At 36.9% G+C, this 25,603-nt stretch overlaps 1 protein-coding gene and 1 non-coding gene across 2 annotated transcripts; one reads left to right on the forward strand and one right to left on the reverse strand.

The window, feature by feature from the left end:
• Nucleotides 1-977: 977 nt before the first annotated feature.
• LOC127079565 (uncharacterized) lies at nucleotides 978-1,454 on the reverse strand. Its single transcript, XM_051019950.1, has one exon. It carries the CDS (start codon nucleotides 1,452-1,454, stop codon nucleotides 978-980), a length of 477 nt encoding a protein of 158 aa, XP_050875907.1.
• A 1,274-nt stretch (nucleotides 1,455-2,728) lies between these two features.
• Nucleotides 2,729-2,835, forward strand: LOC127090115 (small nucleolar RNA R71). Its single transcript, XR_007791647.1, has one exon. It is a non-coding gene; the product is annotated as a small nucleolar RNA R71 (small nucleolar RNA).
• Nucleotides 2,836-25,603: the final 22,768 nt, after the last annotated feature.

Here is a 25,603-nt window from a genome sequence, read left to right on the forward strand (position 1 = left end):
TGAAGTGGCATTTCTCCTAATTTAAGACTAGGTTCACCTTCACACACCTTTCAAGTACCTTCTATAGATTAGCTAAACAACTCTCAAAACTTGACCCACATACAGAAAAGTCATCCATGAATACTTCCATTATATCCTCTATGAAGTCCAAAAAGATGGCGATCACACACCTCTAAAACGTGATTGGAGCGTTACACATGCCAAGTGGAATTCACCGGTAAACGATGGTATCATAGGGGCATGTGAAAGTAGTCTTTTCTTGGTAGCTCAGGTGAATCGGGATTTGGAAGAATCTTGAGTACCTATCCAAGCAACATAAATGCGAGTGTTTAGCTAAGCAATCAAGCATCTGATCAATAAACAAGAGGGGAAGTGGCCTTTCTTAGTGGCTTTGTTCAATTTTATATAACCAATACACATTCTCCACCCTGTTACTGTACGTGTCGACAAAGAATATCTTTTCTCATTCTTCACCACTGTCATCCCACCTTTCTTTGGTACCACGTGTACCAGACTAACCCACTTACTGTCTGAGATTTGATAGATTATTCCGGTGTCAATAAGCTTTAGTACTTCTTTCTTGACCACCTCACTTATATTGGGATTCATCCTTCTCTGGTTCTCTCTTGAGGTCTTGTAATCCTCTTCAAGTATAATCTGGTGCATACACATAGATGGTCTAATTCCCTTCAGGTCATTTATGGTGTATCCTAATGCCTTAAGTTTGAGGTTAACACAACAATGAGTTTTTCAGTTTCTTCTCTACCTAGGTCAACATTAACAATGACATGTCGGTTAAGCTCGCTATCTAGATATTCATATCTAAGGTTTTCAGGTAGCTCCTTAAGCTCAACTTTTGGATGTTCTGCGCCAGGCATCAGATCGCAAGTAAGGGCGAGATATGCTTCTTAACCTTCACCTAAATGATACTCAGCCTCATCTTCCTTTACTTCCTATGTCGGAGGCGCAACCAACTCTTAAGTGGGTGGTGCCTCTAACGACAACTCTTTTAAACACTCATCAATTATATCCATAAAGAAGCACATATCATCAATAGAAAAGGCTTTTATAAACTGGGACAATATAAACTCAATCTTCTCCTGACCAACCTCGAATGTAAGCTTTCTTCTCTTTACATCTATTATAACACTGATTGTAGCTAAGAAATGTCTACTTGACAAGATCGGGATATTGGAGTCCTCTTTAATGTCTATCACTACAAAATATGTAGGAATATACAACTGGCCGATTCTTACTAGGATGTCTTTCGCTATTCCTACTGGGTAGTTTACTAATCGACCAACCAACTGAATAAATATTTTTGCGGGTTTCAAATCACCTAAATTCAACCTCTCGTAGATCAAGAGAGGCATCAAGCTAACACTAGCTCCTAAATCACATAAGGCTTTGTCAATGAAGAACTTGTAGATAACACAGGGGTCGAAAAGCTCCATGGATCCTTCAGTTTAAGTGCCATCTTATTCTGTATAATTGTGTTGTACTTTTTAGTGAGCGCCACCATACCGTCTTCATCGAGTTTCCTTTGATTAGTTAAAATCTCTTTAAGGAACTTAGCATACGAAGACATTTGGGTTATTGCATCCGAAAAAGGAATATTGATGTGGTTCATTTTCAGTAGCTCCATAAACTTCTTAAAATATCCCTCGGTCTTAGAATTAGCAAGTCTTTAACGGTAAGGAACGAATGACTTATAAGGAGGAAGAGGTACATATGGTTGTTCCTTCTCAGCTACCTCATTTGCTTTGGGTGCCTGCCCGTTATCAACTACTGGTTCTCTCTTAGGGCCTTTGTCACTCACCATTCCAGGGTCCTTATCTAAACTCTTTCCTATAGTTTGATCTCTAATTTTATTATCCTCGAGGCCATCTAACTCTGTCCCACTTCACAGTGTGATGGCATTAGCTTGTACCACAGGATTAGGTTGTGGCTGGCCAGGAAATATTCTAGTGGGGGCAGCAGTGGATGCTTGTTACTGGGCTACTTGCGAGATTTGAGTCTCAAGCATTTTGTTATGAAAGGCCATATCATCTACCTTATTGGCTAACTGCTTAATCAACTCATTTGTATGAACATTTTGGTTCATGAATTCTTTATTCTGCTGAGTTTGAGACATGATGAAGTTTTCCATCATCAGTTCCAAATTAGACTTTTTGGGTGTAGGAGGAGCAACATGAGCTCCTTTATGGTTTTTAAACCAGGTGGAAGAGGAGGTGCAAGGCTAGGTGTAAATAGAGTATTATCATTCTTGTAGGAGAGATTTGGATGATTTATCATCCATGATTATACGTATTCGAATAGGGATTCCCTTGCATATAATTAACCTAGTCAGGGGAATGATCGGATAATAACTGACAGTCAGTAGTGACATGTCCTTGATCTCCACAAATTTTACACTTGGGAGTCACATCAACTATGGTAGTTGCAGGGGTAATGGTCAAGTTATCGATATTTTGAATGAGAGCATCTACTTTAACATTCATGTGATCAAAACTACTCACCTTATACATACCACCTTTAGGCTATGTCTTTTCAACGAGAGCATGCCAGCTTCCCCCATTGATAATGGTTATGGGCCATATTCTCTATGAGTTGGTAGGATTCTTGGAATGGGCTTATTAATCAAAGCTCCTCCTGTCGCAACATTAACAATCATCCTTGTTTATAGAGGAAACCATTTTAGAAAGTATGGATTATCAACCACTTTTCTAAACCATGATGCGGGCAGAGTCTCATCATGTCCTTATATCTCTCTCAGGCCTCAAAAAGGGATTCACTGTCGTCCTGTCTAAAACAGGTTATCTGGTTTCTTAACACTTTCATGTTTCTCGATGGGAAATATCTAGCTAAGAACTCCTTTTTAAGCTTATTCCATGTAATGATGGAGTTCGACGATAGGGACTATAACCAAGCTCGGGCTTTATCCCTCAGCGAAAAAGGAAAAGGCGCAGTCTAATGGCTTATGAATTGATACCATTACTTTCCAATGTGTCAACATACTGTATAAACACATAAATGTGCAAATTATGGTCCTCCATTGGGCTACCAGAGAATTGGTTCTGTTGCACAATTTGCAGCAGAGAGGGTTTCAGCTCAAAGTTGTTAGCTTGGATCGCAAGGTTAATAATACTCGAGCGTGGATCATCATGAGATGGGATTAAAAAGTCCTTAAGAGAATGTTTATCATTTTTCGCAGCTATTGGGATATTGAACTGAGCGTGAAGTTGTTCTAAACGGTGGCTAATGTGAAGAAAACACTCGATTTTGTCTATCAGTTGCTCTAATTCATCCCCAGAGTTGTGGGTACTTGGCATACAACTGAGTAAATAAATAAAATAAAATGCCTTAGTCTAAACGGTGCAACAATGGAGTTACGATATTAACTAGATTGGTCTCCGGCGACGGCGCCAAAAACTTGATAGGTCCGCAAGTGCACGAAAATATCGATTATAGTATAAAAAATATCGAACCCACATAGACCAATGTCAATTAACGTTATCTATTAGTATCACTTTATGTATCTAAGGCGATGAGAAAGTATTTTTGTTTGTAAAAAGGGGAAATTAAGTTATTTTTGAAATTAATAAGAACGAGAGACCAAAATGAAATTCGCATGTACCTATTGTACTCGTTACTTTGTGTTTTATAATTATAACATGAAAGTCTTTTCTTGCCCAAAAGAATTAAACTAAATGTACATCTCACTTTTGCGTGTAAGATACCAGATTTCGAATCTATAATCTATTCGACCGCTTTCGCGAGTACGCATTTCAACATGGAAATCCTTTTTGGAAATTAATCAATATTTATTTGAAAAGTTATTTTTAGTAGAAATTTTAAACTTTCATACCGATACAACTTCTCCTCTTTCAAGGAGAAACCAATATCGCATTGTTTCAGCTTTTACTGTAAATTTTTATCGTAAAAACCAAAAAATTCAGATGTAAAATAATTCCTGTTATATTTATAAAACTTACAACTAAATAGAGAACCGTAGGTATGCAGGTCCTCATATTCCGAACTCAATAGATTTAACTGGACATGTTAAAAACGTAAGACATATAGTATGTAATACTATGGTTCATACTTGCAAAAAGAATAATAAACAAATGCATACGTATAGTAAAGTTATTAAAATAAAGAAAGGGAAAGTAAGTAACCTAGAATGAATAAACTTTGAATACAATAAGAAACTGCTTTAATTAGAGACATTATCCAATAAAAATGCAGAAGAACAAATGATGATAATAAAATTCCGAAAGAATTAAAATTAAGTAGCAACTGCAATATTTAAATCTAAAAGGTGCAATATTCCTCAATGTGAGAGAATAATTGCTTTTATAATAAGTGATTTTTCTGTTCAAAATAAATTCTGATTCTTATAATAAGTTTGGATTCCTAAAACTATCCTAAAAGGGACTATTTATAGTGTTAAAGTTGCATGGGTAACTAATGAAATCGTGTACAGGTAATGGAGATAATGGGAGAAAGTGCAACAACGAATTTCCTTGAAGAGCGTGAAAAATCAAGGCTGACCTAGTATGACGGGCGTTATGCTGGTGACAGATTGTCTATCATGAAGTTGGGAATGAAGACGAGCATCATGAGGCCGATGACCTGTCCGTCATCCTTTTGAATTTAGCTTACGGTTGTCAGCATCCTGATGACCTGCCAATTATCCACCTCTAGTTTAAATTCTTCATTTTTATTGACTTTTTCATGACGGATTGATCACTTGAGAGGGTGACGACCGTCATGACTCTGGGGAGGTCGTCATGATAGTATGACACATGTAATTTTCCCCTGCTTTTGCTATTATCACCGTTTCTTTGCACGAAAGCCTCTAACCACTTAATACCTGAAACATGAACACACTACCGGCATAGTATTGTAAAAATGACATAACACTACCTAATATGCATGTAAATCAAATAAAAAACACAATACTTTTCCGAGTTTGTCGCGCGGTTGTCATGGAGCGTCCACATTCTCATGAATTTAAATTGGGATTTTGAAGCTTGCATCTTGATGAGAAAAATCTAGAAGAAGAGGGAATTGGTCAGACCTGGTTCTAAACAAAGTAATACAAGAGACATTTGAGCACAAATCTAGCCACAAATGGTTTACCACAACTTTGTCCAATCTTTTCCGAGTGAATTCTGAGCCACTTCTCCCATTAGCCCATGTGTAAAAAATACCTCTAGTTGGTAAATGAACCAAGTTTCCATCATCTTCCCAACTTTGAAACTCTTCAATAGGGAGCCTAGAAGGATTGTGCGATCCTCTATATTCACGAGTTCCTAAGATGGTGTTAAAGTCACCAAAGAAACATCAAGGAAGTTGATACATAGTTTGAAGGACATTAAGATTATTCCACAACTATCTTCTTTTAGTGTAACATGTTGAAGCATATATGACAATAATTCCTTATACTATACTATTGTCCATTATAGAGAATAGAATACATTGATCGTCAGAGTACATAACAACAAGGTTTAAGTGAACCTTACAAATGCACCATATGTTAGGTAGTCTAGTGCTTCTATCATTCTTAAGCTTAAGGCCTAACATTTGGAGCCATCTTGCAGGAAGAAAGCTATCATCCATCCATGGTTCAGCAATCAAAACCACATATGGGTTATTGTTTTTAATAATCTTGTTAAGAGCTAGTCTAGTAAGGGAGTGTGCTAATCCTTCCAGATATTCTTCATCTTCTTCTGGGATTGAAATTTCCAATCTATCACATTTCGATAGTTGGCTCAAAGGTATATCACAAATGTTGTTTAGGGCCTCAACAAAAGATTTGTGATTTTTGAATTGGTTTTTGTGTTAAATCAGGTTTGGATTGTGGTTGATTTTGATCTAAAAGACACAACCATGAGATATTGATGGTTGTTTCCACCATCGGAGGAGGTTTGTTTTTCAGTCGATGAGGTTAGAGATTAAAATCCAGTGTTGAAGAAAGGTGGTATAGGAACAATTTTTTTTTTGCATTCTCAGTAGTAATTTTTTTTGCTCTTTATTGGATATTTATTTACAAGTTTAATGCTTTGTTCAAATAAGAAAAAAGAATTACAAATTTAAGATTTGGGTTTTTTATTCTATTTCATACATTTTTTAACTTGCTTAAAATTGATATTGTAAAAGAAATTTAATTTTTAATAATTTAAAAAAGTTAAATTTGATGATAAATAAATCTATTTATGTGTTTGTTTACCAAAATCAAATCACGTTTTCTGTATATAAAAACATCATTTTTCAAAAAAATAGTTTTAAGAAAAGTTAGTAAAAAAAAGCTTGTATTTAAATTTTTTTTATTGAGATTCTAACTTTTTTTTTGTTTGTAACTTTTCTTTTAATTAAAAAATTGACTTTTAGCCACATGCAAAATCCATCATTATTAATTAATTTTGATGTTTATTCAATGGATTATATAGTTAAAATTATCTTCTAATCAATTATGACACTAGTGTAACCGATTATGGGACCACTTCAAGCATCACAATAAGGTTATTACATTTTATGACGACTTCACCTTACCGCGTTATCATCAAAACCAAATAAGTCAACAAATTACTACAATCATTATACACGAAAACACATAGATCCATATTATCCTTCATTTTAATGACGACAAACAAGAAAAACACATGTGATAGATTATAGTGGTTGAACTCCCCTTAACAAATATAAAGAGTATATCATACTCTCTCTAAGAGTATACTTCTTTCCCCTTTGGCATTGTAAAAAAGGTGGTACTTCATTATTAATTATTAGCCCTACCACATCATTTCCTATCCCAACCGAGTTATCTTCGAAGTCCTCGTCCTTAACATCGAAGCCAACATGCTTCAAGACTTTCTATACCAAGTGACCATATGGTATTCACACCATTCAATTTCTTTTGCTCACCATCGTGTGATGGATCACTACAGTGACCCACTTTATCTCAACTCTATTGGACAATGACCAGGTCATGACCACATTAACTTTTGACAATTTTCACAAATTATGATTTTTAGGGACAAGATTGTGGTTTACCATATAGAGAATCAACTAAGTGTCTATGTGCACACTAGGGATGACAATTGAACCCAATCTCATTAGGCACCCGCAAAAATCACCTGCAATGGGTAAGGTAAATACCCTTATTTTTGGGTATGGGCACAAACTTGGCCAATTATCTACAAATTTAAATGGGTATAGGTGTGGGTACGAACACTCAAGTACCCAACCCGCAAGTATTTATATTTATAATTTTATTTAGTATTATAATTATAATTGATATATTAAAATCTAAATTTTGTTATAAATACTAAAATCTAAACCTATATGATTCTTAAAAAAATGTATTTTCTCTGCGGTTTCTTCCCCTTGTCTGTTCTATTGCCGTCATATTTCAAATTTACTTTTTCCAATCTAGTTTTTGAAGCATAACCTAACCCAGGTAAAGAGATTTTGGTTTGAGTCTTTGAGAATATACAATTGTTTTGCTTTGAAAATATACATTTATTTTCTTTGAGCATGATATATATCTTCTTTTTTATATTAGAGTAAATTCCATACACGTATGACGTATCTAATGCTACTAAATCCTAGTAGAAAAATAAATTTTCCTCTTTTCAAAATGGTACTTACTCAGATAACTAGATGATCCATCTACCTTCTTATGTGCTCTCAGCAAGATTGATTGTCTTATATCTTTATATAGCATTCTTTTCCAAGCTTCAAAGTGTCTACTCAAATGTTTAATTCCATCTTTTCTTCTACCCGTCAAATCTTTGTTGCAATAATTACAAACAAAATTTCCCTATCAATTAATGTATATATAAGAAATATAATTTACCTATATAGACATACACACACATATCCCATTGTGTAGAATCAAAAGACATTAACCTTGATATTAATCAAGTTAATCACTCAGAAGAACCATTAATGGAAGCAAAATTATTCTGAATCTGAAGTATCATAACCAATCTTCCAAACTCTGATGAGTCTATCCAAGTCTTCCAGATGCTGAAGATGAGCTTATCATGGAATCCAAAGATCATTAAAACTCTGAAGACGGGAATCTTTTGAAGCAAGCAGTCACTGTCACAAGTAATGACCCTGCAACTTCTAAATGTGCTTTACCAACACTTCTGAAGGTTCTACTTAAAAGGAATTTGTATATATCAAGTCATCAACTCTACAAGTGTTTATCCAGACTAGTTCTGATCAAGACTCTAATGAAGACAAGCTCAAAACCTATGAACTACTAGACTTTGAAGTCTCACTCCAACCAGGTTCTAAAGACATACTTCAACTTCTGATCAAGCTTTAACTAATTCTATAAAAATCCTTTGAATCAAGAAGTAAAGTATGAGGATAACAACGACACTGAACAAGCTTCAACAAATGTCTACAAGAAGATTTCAAATCTGAAGTTATCCATAGAAAATCACGTGGCAACGATACAATACTTTATATCTAATAAGCATAAATATATGTTTTCCGGATCTTGTTTCTCCAACTATTTGAACTCCACTCTCTTCTCCCAACGTATTTATGCTAGCTGAGTTTTGAATCACTCTATTGTCCAACATCTAAAGACCTTTAACGGATAGTTGTACCATGGTAGCTTCAACGACCATATGTATTATGGTAGTTTCAATCTTCAATGGATCTATTCTAGAATCTATTTATAAATGAAGATTGAAAACATTCAAAAGTGTTTTAAACTTGTGAAGTTCATGGAACAATATCTTTGATTATGTTTTGACTAAGATGAATGTGATTTGAAGAATACGTGACTGTGTTCACAAAGATGTGATACCAGTTCATTGTATTGGTTGAGAGAGAGAGAGAGAGAGAGAGAGAGAGAGAGAGAGAGAGATGTGTTTTAATCATAAAACACAAATCTATGAAACACACACTAAATAGAACATATAACCAGAAGGGTTAAGTGTGTGAGAGCAGGGATGAAACGTATTCACATACATTCTGAAGACAAAATATGTGAATATGTTCATCAGAACTGAAAGAAACAATAAGATGAAAATTTGTGCAAGGAAAGAAGAAGAGTGGCCACTTCATTCTTCCACACGCAGGAGCAATCAACTTACATCTGCTCAAGAGTGTAAACCTTTGTGTATCTACTTATTCAGAAGCACTCACACGAATAGAAGGTTATACCAAATTCTGATGGTTAAGAGAGTCTGAAGACTCTAGCCGCTAAGATCAAAGTAAGTCTCTTGCTGAATGCTTGAGCATTAAAGTCCTAATTTGATTAATTAAGGAAACATGTATCTTTCTATGTGATTGAGTAAAACTCCTTAACATGAGCTTAAGGTGGAAAGTCATGAATAAAGTGTTTAGGCAAGGAAGTATTGAGTTGGGTGCTTGAGTATTAAAGTTTCGTGCTTGTAGGAAGAGCAGGAAGCTCTTAACACGAGCTTAAGGCAAGGAAGTCCTGAATGGGGAGTTTAGGCAAGGAAGTCTGGATCAGGGTTGATTGAGTAGGAAGTGTCACGTTGGGTGCTTGAGCAAGGAAGTCTCGATTAGCTGTGATTGAGCAGGAAGTCTTGACCTATTGACTTAAGAAATTGTAATCAATTTAATTATAGTTAAAAGCCCTTGTGCTGCAAGGGGATTGGACTAATCTTTGTTTAAGAGGAACCATGATATATTGTATGTCTATTTATTTACTTCTGGATTTATATTCCCGCTGCGTAAATGAACTATGAAGTCAAACTCAAGTCTAATTCACCCTCTTACTCATATAAGAATCTGAGCTTGAAACCTTAGGTTCTGACACTGGGTTGAATAAGAAAGAAGTAAACTTTTCACTTTTGATAATTATTCTGGTATCAGACTCTAAACGTTGTTCAAAATCTGATGTTCCAGAATCATAAGTGAAAACATATTTTTTTGTCATACATAATTCATCCCCCCCTTCTTGTGTATTTTTCTCACCTTCAGTTGGTATCAGAGCGGGACTCTGCTCATTCCACTTAACAGTGAAACAGAAAAGATCCGGTGAGAAAAAGCTACTCAAGTAGAGACTCAACTTTCATTGAAGTTTCCTTCAGGTTTTACAAAATGGAAACTACATAAGGAAAATAAGGTTGAGCTAAAGTTGATTAAGAAACTTTTTTCTTCTCTAGGTCACTTGTTTTATGAGTATGAAAGGATTTTTAATCATTAAGACTGACTCGTGGGACAAGTGTGCATGTTGAGGAAATTAAGAAACCTTTTATGCCTTGAGTCATTTCCCTTGTCAGTATGAAAGGATTTCTTAATCCTTAAGACTGTCTCGTGGGGTAAATATGCTTGTTGCAGGAATCATGTTTAATCTTGATCTGCTTGTTTAAAAGGAAGACTGGTCAAATTTATAGACTCTCAAAATCCAGGAAAAAAAACCCTGGAAGAAGCTTCTGATTGAGAAGATTCTAATGGGGATTCTGATGATGAGGAAATAGACTTCCTTTTGCAAGAGACTTCCACAACTTACCAGGAGTAACAAGAGACTCTCTGGTAGAAGCTCTAACTTCAAAGGCTTATGTTCCAAGAATAGAGAAGTTGATTAGCAGATCTGCTACAATTGCAACTAGCCTGATCACTTCCAAAATGATTGTCCTGATCTCTAAAAGAAAAATCATTTAAAGAAAGCCTTATGAAGGAAAGTTTCATAGCAAGTTCAAGAAAGATCTCATGGAAACATGGGATGAACTTCTTGATGAAAAAGATTCAGACATAAAAGCTGAAGAAGTCAATCATGCACTGATGGCTCTTACACTCTCTTATTCAGAGTCTAAGTTAGGCTCTGGCTCTGAATCTGATAAGAAAGATATGGAATGCCCTAACCTATATTGGTATGATCTTATTCATGATTTAATGAGCCTTTGTCAGGATTTGGCAAGGTGCATGAAGGTCGTTTATAAACAACTTGAGTTTCTTAGAAGAAGAATTGAAATCCTCTAAAGAAATAGTTAAGACATTAGAAAGAAATCTATCTGCTGCCCGAGCATGATATAGCTCTCAAAGATTTCTTAATAATAGATCTCAACAAGACTCTGCTTGCACCCATGATCTATGGAGTAAGTAAGATCAAAAGATATGGTTTGGACTTTCATGAGATGTGTGGTTTTCAGAACCTTGACATGAAAGTACCCTTTAGAAGCATCTTCTTTAAGTCATGCTTATGACTTATTGGTTTCTGATACTAAAGGGATCAAAGTTATGAACCCATCAGAATCAATAATAGAGAAGAAAAAGGTTTAAATAGAACCAGAGACCTCAAGGTCAAAAGTTCTATAGAAGTTAGAACCTGAGATCTCAAAGTTAGCGTTTTTGATAAAACCAGACACCATGATCCAAAAGTCAATTAGTCAAGGGAATTCAGCACCCAAGACTTTTGGATCCATGCTTCTGAAGTGATCAGAAGCAATTGTTAGCTTATTCATGACATAGTTTCTTTAAGAAGAAAATATGGAATAATGCTAGACATTGCTCTATGGCAAGGGCCCTCATTGATAAAAGGCCTAAAGTAGCAACAATAAAAGGACTCATAAGATCATGGGTACCAAAATCTGAATTTGTGTTTGCTGATATGCTTGAGGTAGTTCATTTTCCCTATTGACTGGACATCAGATGACTACATCTTCTTCAAGAGGAAAGCATAGTTTATTATCCGAACTCTGAAATAGGGAGGATAGTCAAAGTCTGGAGAAAAAAATGAATTAAGAGTACTATGGTCACTAGTACTTCTCCAAGACTGTGTTGAGAGAGGACATGGTTCTACAACAAGTATGTTTAAGACTGATTCACATCAGTAAGAACATTGTTGGAACCAAAAGATGTTCAGAAGCAACATCCAAGGTATGTCTATTCTCTTTCTTTTTATTTAAACAACTTTTATGAAAGGGATATTATTTACTTTAGTCCATGTATCTATCTCCTTGATGCATCACTATCCTAAATAATATGTTTGCATAAGAATTTTCAGAACAAGTGAAAAAATATTTTTTATCCTTGTTCGTATTCTTTGTTCAGAACCAAGTTTTGTGAGCTTAAAAGTTTTGATTAGAAAAGTCTTGTTATTCAAGAAAACTCTTTAATGAGTTATTTTTCTTTTTTATACTCTTTATCTTTGAAAGACTCAATTCTTATCTAAGAAAGGGTTTCTGATCTCATTTTTAAAAGCTTGACTTTGAATTTGGAGTGTCAAAGACTAATTCTAATAAGAAGTAGCTTCATCAAAAGTCTTGAACAGACTCTGATGATATGTAGCCTCTAAAGAGCATCAGACTCTGAGACACAGAAAAAGAATAAGGATTATTTATAACTTTTTATAAAAATCCACGTGTTTGAAAATTGCTATGCTAGCTGTGTAAGCTATTTAGGAAGAATTTGTAGAGTTGTAATGTTTTACTCCTTATATTCTATATGGTCTCTCTCCCTTGTCATATCTTACTTTTTCTTTGTACTTGTTTATCTTGCTTGTTGTTTTTCCAAAAGATTTTATGTGTTTTGTCTTTTCAAAATCTAGTTGTTGTAAATATTTTTTCTCTTTTGTCAAACTATTTTTTTTCTATTTAAACCAATCCTTCTCAATTTAAGTTTCTCATTCTAGTTTTAACCTGTCCCTCAAACCTGGTTGACACAGTTGTGAAACCTTGATATGGTTTTTCAAAAGCTCCTTCTCTTGCCTCTGTCCTAACCTGAGATGACCTCTAGATTAAAGCTTGGTGTGAGAAACCAACTGGCTATAGTTAATGATGTTAGACTATGGCACGGATCTAGAAGGGGGGGTTGAATAGATCCCAATTAAAAACTTTAGTCGGCGCTACCAATTTAAAAGAAAAATTGGTTTTAAAATTGTTTTTAGATGCGGAAGCGGCCGAGGAAAATTAGTCTAAAACGAACCGTTATTGGAAAACCGGATATGCGTTAAGCTAATGGATATTGGATTAAAAGAGATACAATTCACTACACACAAAGCACAATCAATTATATAGTTCACTTATTTGCAAGCCTAGTTCCAATGAGTCAAAATACCAAATTGAAACACAATGCAAACTTAAGGCAACTTTAGCTTAGGCAATTTTGCAAACACTTGGTGTGCACAAACACTCCGAGTGATTTTTGAGTTGAGTAAGTGTTTCGATTTATCCTAGTACAATATGTTATTGTACTTAGTATTCCAACAACAGTTTGCAACACTTTCTCAACTTAAATCAATGTTTGTCAGAAAATTGCTTAAACTAAAATCACTTAAATTTTAAGCTGAAAATTAACTTGTGCAGAAAATTTAAAGAAGACAGAGATTTGATGAGGCAGTTCCCCCGCCGTCCTCGCTTCGGGGTACGTCTGCCCTCAATTCTAAAAATAGAATTGAGCTGATCAATAGATATAACCTGTGATGTTTAATCGTTTTTACAAGGAGTGCAGAGTATGTAAACAACAGAATTTCGCAATATGTTGAATGATACTTCTTCTCCTTTCCCCTTGATTCAAGATGAATCAAGACCTTTGATTGTTGATGTTTGACCTCCGTTTCCTGCCGCTCGTTGATGAACCTTCCGTTCTTCAATCCCTTGGCCCGGCTGATCACGAACAAGAACAATCAAACCCGGATTCTTCACTGCTCAATCACCGACTCCGCTACTAAACTGATGAAGACTCTCTCTTATCAGTTACCTTCGCTCAGCTGAATGATAAGGAAGCAATCCGTCCAAAAACCCCCAAACGCAAACCGGTATTGGAGGATAAAACCCTAATGGTTTTATTCAAGAAAGAACCTGTCAAGACTTCAACTCGAACCCGATTCTTCAATCGCTACCTCGAACCTTATCACCTTCAAACTGTCACAAATCGCATCAAAAGTTATTGTGTGCAGTTGATGAATTTTGGACTGTTGAAGATGAAGATGATGAATCTTTGACAACTATTTCACTCTTTCTTGTTTCCTTGAACACTTGTACTCAAAAATTCAAATGTTAGTTAATAGAAGTGTTTTTACTTCTATTTATAGTAGCAGACAAAACCAAACAGACAGAACAGAAATTTAAACTTTGAAATAACTCAAAAAACTGAGTTTGCGCGCGAGCGGTCGACCATAGGGTCAGCGCACGCTGACCCGTGGGGTACGCGCTGACTGCATGCGTCGACGCAAGGGATTTTTGCGCCGACCCGTGAGTTAAGCGTCGACCCTATGCGTCGACGCAAAGGGTTCTTGCGCTGACTTCCTCCCAGTTTGCCTAGAGCCTTTGCGCCGACCCGTGAGCTTTGAGCTGACCCCTATGGTCGACTCAAAGCCTTTAAATCTGCAAAAAAGCTGTGGTTAGTGATTTTCACATATTTGGTCATGATCACGCTTTGTTTATATGTCTTTAAAGATTATAGTAGCTTTAGGATAACGTGAAAAAGGATATGGTGGGTAATGTGATGCATTTGTTCGTAGACTTGCATGGTGGTCTTTTGTCATCATCGAAACTTGACATCGTATGTTGTATGAGACTTTGTCTTTACATACTCCCCCTTTTTGATGATGACAACCCGTATAACTCAGCGTGACGAACATCATGCAGTATTAACACATTTTGCACACTCCCCCTTTCTTTTGTAATCTAAGGCCATTTGCAGTTTGTCAGACTGTTAGTTTGTCAGCAATGTCAGCATTTTTCTCCCCCTTTGACAACATCAAAAAGAGAGACAGAGTAACTATTCAAGGTTGCAACGATAAATTCACAGGCAGTAGTAGTAGATACCAACGAAATAATATCACACAAATATCATTTCTTAGCAGTAGTCATTAATTAAGAATGAGAAAATACATAAAGAAGTTGTGGTGCATAGACAGGCAAAACAACAACAAGATACATGCAAAAACAACAAGCAAGATGTAAAGTGCATATGAGTGGCTATTGTCTTAAGTGACGGTGTCTAGGATGGTAGCATACGCCTGGATTTCTGCTGGGGTCAGCCAGAGTTTCTAGGTAATCGGTGACACCTTCCAGATGCCTAAGACTCCCGGTGACTTGCCGATCCAAATCTGCATATCGTTCATTTAAGCTTGTGGAGAGATTTTCGAGCCGCTCATTTTGGGTTTGAAGTTGACTGTTGATTTGAGCAAGTCGGTCATCTTGGGATTGCATGAATGTTTGTTGGGCAAGTTGCATGCTTTGCATCATCTCCAACAGCTCTGAAGAATCAGCTTGATGTGGAGGGGATGGAGGAAGTTCTTCCTCAACCTGGTGATATGGCTGGTAAAATTCACGTTGTGTTGTCCAACCTGAATGTTGCCATTCACCCCAGCCACCCCATTTTGGAGCATCTTCTTCATATGTATCCGGCTGCTGAACCCAAGCAGAGTCGGAGTGATCATGCAAGCCAACTGGTGAAGGACTTGCGTCTCCACCAATGTAAGCATCATTGTGCCTTATTTCTTCTTCCTCTTCTTCGTCTTCTTGTTCTCTTTCCACTTCATCATCTTGTTCTTCACTTTCATCACTATCAACCCTTGGAGAAACATATCCTCTTCTAACAAACTTGTATTTCTTCTGCTCCTTGCACCATAGATAGCCCATCATAGACATGGTTTTTGTGCTAAACTCTTTGTCAGGTGAGATTGATTTGAGCGCGAAGGATGGATGACTAACATTGGCAGATGTGAGGACTTCTTGGATGAAGGATCCGTAGGTAAGAGCGGTTCCTCGTCCGGAATCCCGAAGGCCATACATTCTACTGGCAATGTAGTATGGCCAGTTAATTTTTATCTTATTTTTCAGAATGTAAAGCAAATGAACTTCGGGCTGTTCGACTCTAGAGAGACCGCCCTTCTTGGGCCGCAGGATGCGTGAGACAATCCAGTGGAGAATCCTTTCCCCGGCGCCCAGTTTGCCTGCAGTGACGGTTCGTGGGAACAGGTCACTCTGCACAAACTCGTCAGGATATGGCTCTTCCAACATGTCATTTAATGCAGTCTTAAACTCATAGCCATCAATGTGGTGAGAATCAGTCACCTCAGGCAGGGGGTTTCCAGCATCATCCACAGACAAATCAAAATATCTATTCCAAAAGTTTGATTTAACTGATACCTTAGCAGAGCCAACTTTGGAGGAGAGTTTGTGTCCCCGAAAGTTCTCGCACAACCGGAGTAGAAATGCATGAGTGATGATTCAAATTTTTCTGCAGAAAAACGGAATTTTCGAGCGATGCGTCGACCATACCCCTGTATGCGTCGACGCATACTGTTTGATTTTTGAAAATATGCAGAAATTAATTTTCATGCGTCGACCATAACCCTGGTGCGGTCGACTCATACTGTACAAGTTTTCATTTTCCACTGTTTACCACATGCAATGACTAGTTTGATGCATAAGCAACAGTATATACAGCAATACACAACCAAATGGATATATTAAGGGAATATATATATAAACCACATCATTTTGAGATGAAATTTTGAAGTCATGAGCTTTAGCAGAGATATAGAGAAAGGAACGATATCACCTTAATACCACAGTGACTTAGTGAACATTAGACATGTGCTTGCAACAACAGAGATTTGTTAGAAGTACAGTATTAAGGCTTAAGATGTGAGAATGTAAACAGCAGTTTAGACTGCCCGTTCCGAAATATCGAGGATGCCAAGTTCTCGGCGAATATGAAAGAAAGGTTCATTTGCTAGCGGCTTAGTGAAAATGTCCGCTAGTTGATTTTCAGTGTTTACGTGTTCAAACACGATGTCACCTTTCTCTACATGATCCCGAAGAAAGTGGTGTCGAATTTCGATATGCTTAGTGCGAGAGTGTAGCACAGGATTTTTGGTTAGGTTAATAGCACTCGTGTTGTCACAAAATATGGGAATACGTTCCAGTTTTAAGTTAAAATCCAATAGTTGTTGCTTAATCCATAAGATTTGGGCACAGCAACTACCGGCTGCAACGTATTCAGCTTCGGCGGTTGACAAAGCGACAGAAACTTGTTTCTTGCTATGCCAACTAACCAAAGAGTTTGAAAATAGATGACAAGTGCCACTTGTGCTTTTCCTATCCGATTTGCAACCGGCAAAGTCGGAATCGGAAAAACCTACCAAAGAACAATCATTACCTTTGGAATACCATAGTCCGTACTTCGGAGTACCAGATAAATATCGAAGTATCCGTTTAACGGCTTTTAAATGGGATTCCTTGGGACATGATTGGTATCTTGCACACATGCAAACACTAAACATAATATCGGGACGAGAAGCAGTAAGATAAAGGAGTGAACCAATCATACCTCTATACCGTTTTACATCTACTTCCTTACCGTCTTCGTCTTTGTTCAAGTTGGTACACGTAGGCATGGGGGTGTCTATGGCTTTAGCTTTTGCCATGTCAAATCTCTTGATAAGGTCCAAACAATACTTTGTCTGGCTCACGAAGGTTCCTTCTTTGAGCTGTTTGATTTGTAGACCGAGGAAGTATGTGAGCTCCCCCATCATACTCATCTCGAACTCACCCTGCATAAGGTCAGAAAACTCTCTCACAAGTTTCATGTTAGTAGATCCAAAAATGATATCATCCACATAAATTTGCACTAGTATCAAGTGCTTTCCTTGACGTTTAATGAAGAGGGTTGTGTCAACCTTTCCTCTTGAGTAACCTTGATCTAGTAGGAACTTGCTTAGTCTCTCATACCAAGCTCTAGGAGCTTGTTTGAGACCATACAAGGCCCTTTTTAGTTTATAAACATGATCAGGATGCTCATGGGATTCGAAACCCGGAGGTTGTGCGACATAAACTTCTTCATTAATGTGACCGTTAAGGAAAGCGCTCTTAACATCCATTTGGAATAGCTTAAAATCCTTTGCACAAGCGAAGGCAAGGAGAAGGCGTATAGCCTCGAGTCGGGCAACCGGCGCATAAGTTTCCTCATAGTCGATGCCTTCCTCTTGGTTATACCCTTGCGCGACTAAACGCGCCTTATTACGGGTTATTACCCCGTTTCGTCCAGCTTGTTCCTAAACACCCATCGGGTGCCGATTACTCGATGATCTCGCGGAGGAGGGACAAGGTCCCAAACCTCATTTCTGGTGAACTGATTAAGTTCCTCCTGCATTGATAAAAACCAGTGTTCATCGAGTAGGGCTTCTTTAGGGTTTTTAGGTTCCATCTGCGAAACGAAAGCGAAGTGATAACAGAAATTACTCATCTTAGACCGAGTTGTTACACCCTTTGAGATATCTCCGATAATGTTGTCGATTGGATGGTCTTTGGAAGACTTCCAAGCTTGAGGAAGATCATCGTTTGAAGGCGGATGATCTACTTCTGTTTCATCATGGTGTACATCTTTGTCCTCCTCAATTTTGATTGTGTCGGGTTGATCAATCCCCGGCTCGCCATCATTGAGTATGTCTTTGGTAGATGTACCTGCACCATGAAAAACACTATCCTTTCCGACGTTTCTCGGATTGGATTCATCAAAGGTAACATGCACAGACTCTTCTACTGTAAGTAATCGCTTGTTGTAAATTCTATATGCTTTGCTAGATTGAGAGTATCCGAGGAAGATACCTTCGTCGGCTTTAGAATCGAATTTCCCTAAGTTTTCTTTTCCATTGTTTAACACAAAACATTTGCAACCAAAGACATGAAGGTGAGAAACATTTGGCTTTCGCCCTTTTAAAAGTTCATACGGTTTTGTTTAGAATGGGGCGAATGAGCACCCTATTCAAAACGTAACAAGCCGTACTAATGGCGTCGGCCCAAAAATATTTTGGTAAGCCACTTTCATTGATCATTGTTCTTCCCAATTCTTCCAAAATTCGATTTTTACGCTCCACAACCCCATTTTGTTGAGGAGTACGTGGAGCGGAGAAGTTATGATCAATGCCATGGTTACCGCAATATTCTTCAAATAGGTGATTTTCAAATTCACCTCCATGATCGCTTCTAATTGCAACAATATTTGTGTTTAGTTTATTTTGAGAAAGCTTAGCAAATCGTTCAAAGGCGGCGAATGTGTCACTCTTACTTACTAAGAAAATAGTCCAACAAAATCGAGAGTAGTCGTCCACTATTACGAAACCGTAATAGTTTCCTCCTAGACTCTTAATCCTAGATGGCCCAAATAAATCCATGTGGAGAAGCTCGAGAGGTCTCGTTTTTGAAACGATGTTTTTGGATTTAAAAGAGATCCTCGTTTGCTTCCCTTTTTGACAAGCATCACAAAGGTGATCCTTGGTGAATTTAATTTTGGGGAGACCTAGGACTAGATCTTTTGAGACTATTTTGTTAAGTAAGTCGAAATTAACATGTGCTAAACGTCTATGCCATAACCATGAATCTTCATTCATTGTTACAAGACATTTGTCACTTGTTAACGATACTTCATTTAAGTCAAGCATATATACATTGTTCACACGAAGCCCATTAAACATACTCTTCTTATCATCAGTATGCACAATTTTGCAACAATCTTTTGAAAATGATACATTGTATCCTTTGTCGCATAACTGACTGATGCTAAGTAGGTTATGTTTAAGACCTTCGACAAGCAATACGTCAGAAATAGTAGTGGAAGAGGGATTACCTACACTACCTTTACCAAGTATTGCTCCTCGGTTGTTGTCACCATAAGTTACATATCCCTTCTTCTTAGCCACGAAGTCAATGAAGAGAGATATGTCTCCTGACATATGCCTTGAGCATCCACTATCGAGAACCCATCTTCTCTCGGTAGTCTCGAGGCATTGTACCTGTGATAAGATAATTAACAAAAGGAGGTACCCAATGGCTTATTGGGTCCTGAGTGGTGAGAAGCAAATTGGTTGCATTTGGGCATCCATTGATACATGCCTTTAGGAACTAGAAATCTCCTAAATCTACACTTAGCAATGGAATGACCCTTCTTGCAACAATAAAGACAAGAGAACTTTTCATTTTGATTACTTTTGCTATCTTCATCCTTTATAATATATTTGTACTTTTGATATGGATTAACCATACTTGTTCGAAAATTAGATTTATCAATAGCAAAAGTAATCTTGGGCTCAAGAGCCTTGTTAAGTTTGGCTTTTAGGTTCCTTACTTCACTTTGCCAAATGTAACAAGTATCACACCCAAAGTTCATCATTCTACTTTTAAGGTCCTCATAACTAGTTTTTGTGCTTTCCACTATAGAAGCCTTAAGTGCCTCAAGTTTCCTTTCGGATTCTTGAATTTTTTGTTCTAAATGAGAGAAAATTTTCTTATTTGAGGCAAGCCTTTTAAAGGCTTCTTTTGCTTCACAGTGGAGAGTTTCAAAAACAGTTTGCAGTTCATGATGAGACATACTAGAGGAATTTTCATACTTAGCATGTCGTACCTGTTTCTTCTTATTCTTTTGATGAGCTGAGAGACATAGATTTGCATTTTCATCTTCATCACTTGAGCTTTCATCATCGGAGGAGTCGCTATCGCTTTCCCAAGCAATGTATGCCCTCCTTGGCTTTGATGGTTTCTTATGTGATTTGTATGAATCTCTTTCTTTTGCCTTTTTATTCATCGGACAGTCCGGTTTGTAGTGACCCGGCTTTCCACCCTTGTAGCACGACCCTCTAGTTGTTTTTCCTTTGGAGTCATCATTTTTGGAGAACCTAGATTGCTTCCGGAAGTTAACTAAGTTCTTCTCGGAATGTTGGATGCCGTTCTTTCTCACGTAACGGTTGTAGCGTTTGACGAACAGCCCCATATCTTCACTCTTGTCCTCTTCTTCTTCGTCACTCGTAGAATAATCACTTTGCTCTTTTGCTTGAGACTTTGAGGAGGAAGTCTTTAGAGCAATTGATTTCTTTTCGCTCACCTTGGCTTTGTCTTTCTTATCTTTCCTTTCATGTTGTTCCAAGCTTAATAGAACTTGTTCGTGCTCTTGTAGTTTGCCGAACAATGTTGTTAAGTCCAAAATGGTAAGATCGTTTGCCTCTTTGATGGCGGTCACTTTTGGCTGCCATTCCCTGTTAAGACATCTTAAGATTTTATTAGTAGCAACATCATTGGAAATAGGTTTACCTAGTGAATGTAATCGATTGATTAGATGAGTGAATCTCTTTTGCATGTCGGCAATGGTTTCCCCTTGCTCCATGAAAAAGAGATCAAACTCTTGCGTTAGTGTATTGATTCTAGCCAATTTAACATCGTTCGTCCCCTCATGGGCAATCTGAAGTGAATCCCACATGGCCTTAGCAGTAGGACAATGGGATACACGATAGTATTCGTCTACCCCTAATGAGGAGATTAAGATGTTTTTGGCTTTCCAATCATAGTTGTATTTCTTTTCATCATCATCGGTCCATTGTGCTTCAGGCTTAGGCACTATTTCATTATTCTCATTGGTCATGGTTATTTCAATTGGACCATTGAGAATAACATTCCATATTTTTCTATCTATGGAATTTATGTGCACCCGCATACAGTCTTTCCAATAACTATAATTTTCACCATTGAAAATGGGAGCTCTATTGTAAGCCCCTTTAGGTTCGTTAGCCATTTTCTATCAACGTTGTATTTTTGAAGCACGGAGTGAACCAGGCTCTGATACCACTTGTTAGACTATGGCACGGATCTAGAAGGGGGGGTTGAATAGATCCCAATTAAAAACTTTAGTCGGCGCTACCAATTTAAAAGAAAAATTGGTTTTAAAATTGTTTTTAGATGCGGAAGCGGCCGAGGAAAATTAGTCTAAAACGAACCGTTATTGGAAAACCGGATATGCGTTAAGCTAATGGATATTGGATTAAAAGAGATACAATTCACTACACACAAAGCACAATCAATTATATAGTTCACTTATTTGCAAGCCTAGTTCCAATGAGTCAAAATACCAAATTGAAACACAATGCAAACTTAAGGCAACTTTAGCTTAGGCAATTTTGCAAACACTTGGTGTGCACAAACACTCCGAGTGATTTTTGAGTTGAGTAAGTGTTTCGATTTATCCTAGTACAATATGTTATTGTACTTAGTATTCCAACAACAGTTTGCAACACTTTCTCAACTTAAATCAATGTTTGTCAGAAAATTGCTTAAACTAAAATCACTTAAATTTTAAGCTGAAAATTAACTTGTGCAGAAAATTTAAAGAAGACAGAGATTTGATGAGGCAGTTCCCCCGCCGTCCTCGCTTCGGGGTACATCTGCCCTCAATTCTAAAAATAGAATTGAGCTGATCAATAGATATAACCTGTGATGTTTAATCGTTTTTACAAGGAGTGCAGAGTATGTAAACAACAGAATTTCGCAATATGTTGAATGATACTTCTTCTCCTTTCCCCTTGATTCAAGATGAATCAAGACCTTTGATTGTTGATGTTTGACCTCCGTTTCCTGCCGCTCGTTGATGAACCTTCCGTTCTTCAATCCCTTGGCCCGGCTGATCACGAACAAGAACAATCAAACCCGGATTCTTCACTGCTCAATCACCGACTCCGCTACTAAACTGATGAAGACTCTCTCTTATCAGTTACCTTCGCTCAGCTGAATGATAAGGAAGCAATCCGTCCAAAACCCCCAAACGCAAACCGGTATTGGAGGATAAAACCCTAATGGTTTTATTCAAGAAAGAACCTGTCAAGACTTCAACTCGAACCCGATTCTTCAATCGCTACCTCGAACCTTATCACCTTCAAACTGTCACAAATCGCATCAAAAGTTATTGTGTGCAGTTGATGAATTTTGGACTGTTGAAGATGAAGATGATGAATCTTTGACAACTATTTCACTCTTTCTTGTTTCCTTGAACACTTGTACTCAAAAATTCAAATGTTAGTTAATAGAAGTGTTTTTACTTCTATTTATAGTAGCAGACAAAACCAAACAGACAGAACAGAAATTTAAACTTTGAAATAACTCAAAAAACTGAGTTTGCGCGCGAGCGGTCGACCATAGGGTCAGCGCACGCTGACCCGTGGGGTACGCGCTGACTGCATGCGTCGACGCAAGGGATTTTTGCGCCGACCCGTGAGTTAAGCGTCGACCCTATGCGTCGACGCAAAGGGTTCTTGCGCTGACTTCCTCCCAGTTTGCCTAGAGCCTTTGCGCCGACCCGTGAGCTTTGAGCTGACCCCTATGGTCGACTCAAAGCCTTTAAATCTGCAAAAAAGCTGTGGTTAGTGATTTTCACATATTTGGTCATGATCACGCTTTGTTTATATGTCTTTAAAGATTATAGTAGCTTTAGGATAACGTGAAAAAGGATATGGTGGGTAATGTGATGCATTTGTTCGTAGACTTGCATGGTGGTCTTTTGTCATCATCGAAACTTGACATCGTATGTTGTATGAGACTTTGTCTTTACAAATGAAAGGCTAGCTCTTCCTGAAGAATTAGGAGTCTCTGACTATGATCTTCTGCTTCTCTTTCTCTCATTCTTAAAAGCAAAATTTCATCAAGTAATCTTCAACCTCATGAAGATGATATTGCCTCTCCTTGAGAGAAAGTTGTTCTTTATTCCTTTAAAATGAGTTATGGGTGAACTCGTCTCCCGGCAAAGAATGGTTGTAAGTATGGATGAAGTTCCACTTAACCTAGGGTTGAGAAGTTGTGATGAAGATCATGTTGTTTCATAATAATAGTCCAACTTCTTCTTCCTTCTTCCAAACTTTGGCAGCTGTCAGATCCTACCTTAGTTTTTCTATGTTCTTTTGTCTCTCTTGTCTCTGTTTTTCCAAACCTGGTAATAAATTGTATCTCTTGAGATCCAATGCTTCGTATAAGCCATTGAATAAAAAAGAGTACATTTATTTCTAAGATGGATTTTTTTTTACTTAAGACTTGTATCTTCAGATTCTGAGGTAAATTTGATGTATTCTTTATTAGCCTCTGATTGTATAATCAAAGAAATTTATATGGTTAATTGGATGTATCAAATGAATCAAATGAAAAATAAATATCAAGTTAAGAGTATTGTCTTTTGTTTTCTTTTCTGAATTCTGAACTTCTTAGACCAGTGGACATTAAAAGAAATAATTATGATTAAAAGAATGGTATGCTAATTAAAAGGGAAAATGACTTCATTGAACTAAAGGAATGATTACAAAAATATGTTTATCATCCCTAAGTCTACAATTGTAGAAAAAGTTTCTCTAATCTAAATCCAATTCCTCTTCATCATCAGAATTGAAATGAAACACTTCTTGGTATCTTCTCTTGGACTTCTTCTTCTTTTAATCCTCTTCCGTGGCTTCAGTGTCTAAGGAAGAAAGATTGAAAAGAATATCATCAGAGGGTCTGACTTTCTGATATGAATTTGCATCAGAGACTTGAGAAGCCTCTGAAACAATAGAAGCATAAGATTGATTAGAAGTTTTGTTCATATTAAAACAGATGTATGTTTGAGTAAATGATGATTTGTGTTATGGCCTGGACATGTGCGTTTATTACAATTTTTCTAAAGATCAAACACCTTGTAGGTTTAAGTTTCTGATATGTGAAAATCTATAGGTCAAATACTAATTAACCATACCATATTAAATCATAATTACTCATTGAAAACTAACACGGCAGTGTTACTATAATAAGTAAAGAATTTCTTCTCATCTCTTCTGAATTTTTTTTTTGTCTGTCTTCTCTTTCAGATTCTTAAACTTGTTTTTAAATCGTTTTCTCTTTCTGAAAAAGTTTTTTTGCATAGAGTATTTAATAAAATAATAAAGCATCAAAACTTGAACAAAGCAGTTTTCTGCTAAAACAACTTCTTATTTTTAAGCTTTATGTTGTTTATTTTTTGTACTTTGTTTTATTGAGCTTAAATGACTAATTTTAATTTTTCAAAGACAAGGATTTAAGGAGAAGTGTATGAACCTTACATTAATTAACTATCAAGACTAAAGGAAGAACTTAAAAACCTCAACCTAAGGTCTGTTAAACTCAGAGGGAGCTTACAAACCTCAGCCTCTGATGTTAGACTTTGTTGATTAAAATTATACGATTAAATTAACTCAAATAAGGAGTTAAGAAGAGCTTACAAACCACGTCTTAATGGACTGTCAGACTTAGGGGGAACTTACAAACCTCACCTTAAAGGACTATCTAACTTAGAGGGAGCTTACAAACCTTAGCCTCTGATGCTAGACTGTGTTAGTTAAATAAATAATCATTGTTCTTAAACACATTTGTTTGTCATCATCAAAAGGGGGGAGATTGTTAGAACAAGATTTATTCAAGCTCCTAAACGTTTTTGATGGTAACAAAGTATTTAAAGAACAATAAGGTTTACTAATGGTTGTTCTAGTATGCAGAATCAAAAGACATTAACCTTGATATTAATCAAGTTAATCACTCAGAAGAACCATTAAAGGGAAGCAAAGTTGTTTTGAATCTGAAGTATCAGAACCAAGCTTCCAGACTCTGATGATTCTATCCAAGTCTTCTAGATGCTAGACCTGAGCTTATCATGGAATCCAAAGATCAACAAACTCTGAAGACTGAAATCTTTTGAAGCAAGCAATCACTGTTCACAAGGAATGACCCTGCAACTTCTGAATGTGCTTTACCAATACTTCTGAAGGTTATACTTCAAAGTAATTTGTCTACATTGAGTCATCAACTCTACAAGTGTTTATCGAGACTAGTTCTGA

This window comes from Lathyrus oleraceus, chromosome 5 (assembly GCF_024323335.1).
Source record: "Lathyrus oleraceus cultivar Zhongwan6 chromosome 5, CAAS_Psat_ZW6_1.0, whole genome shotgun sequence".
NCBI lineage: Eukaryota > Viridiplantae > Streptophyta > Magnoliopsida > Fabales > Fabaceae > Lathyrus > Lathyrus oleraceus.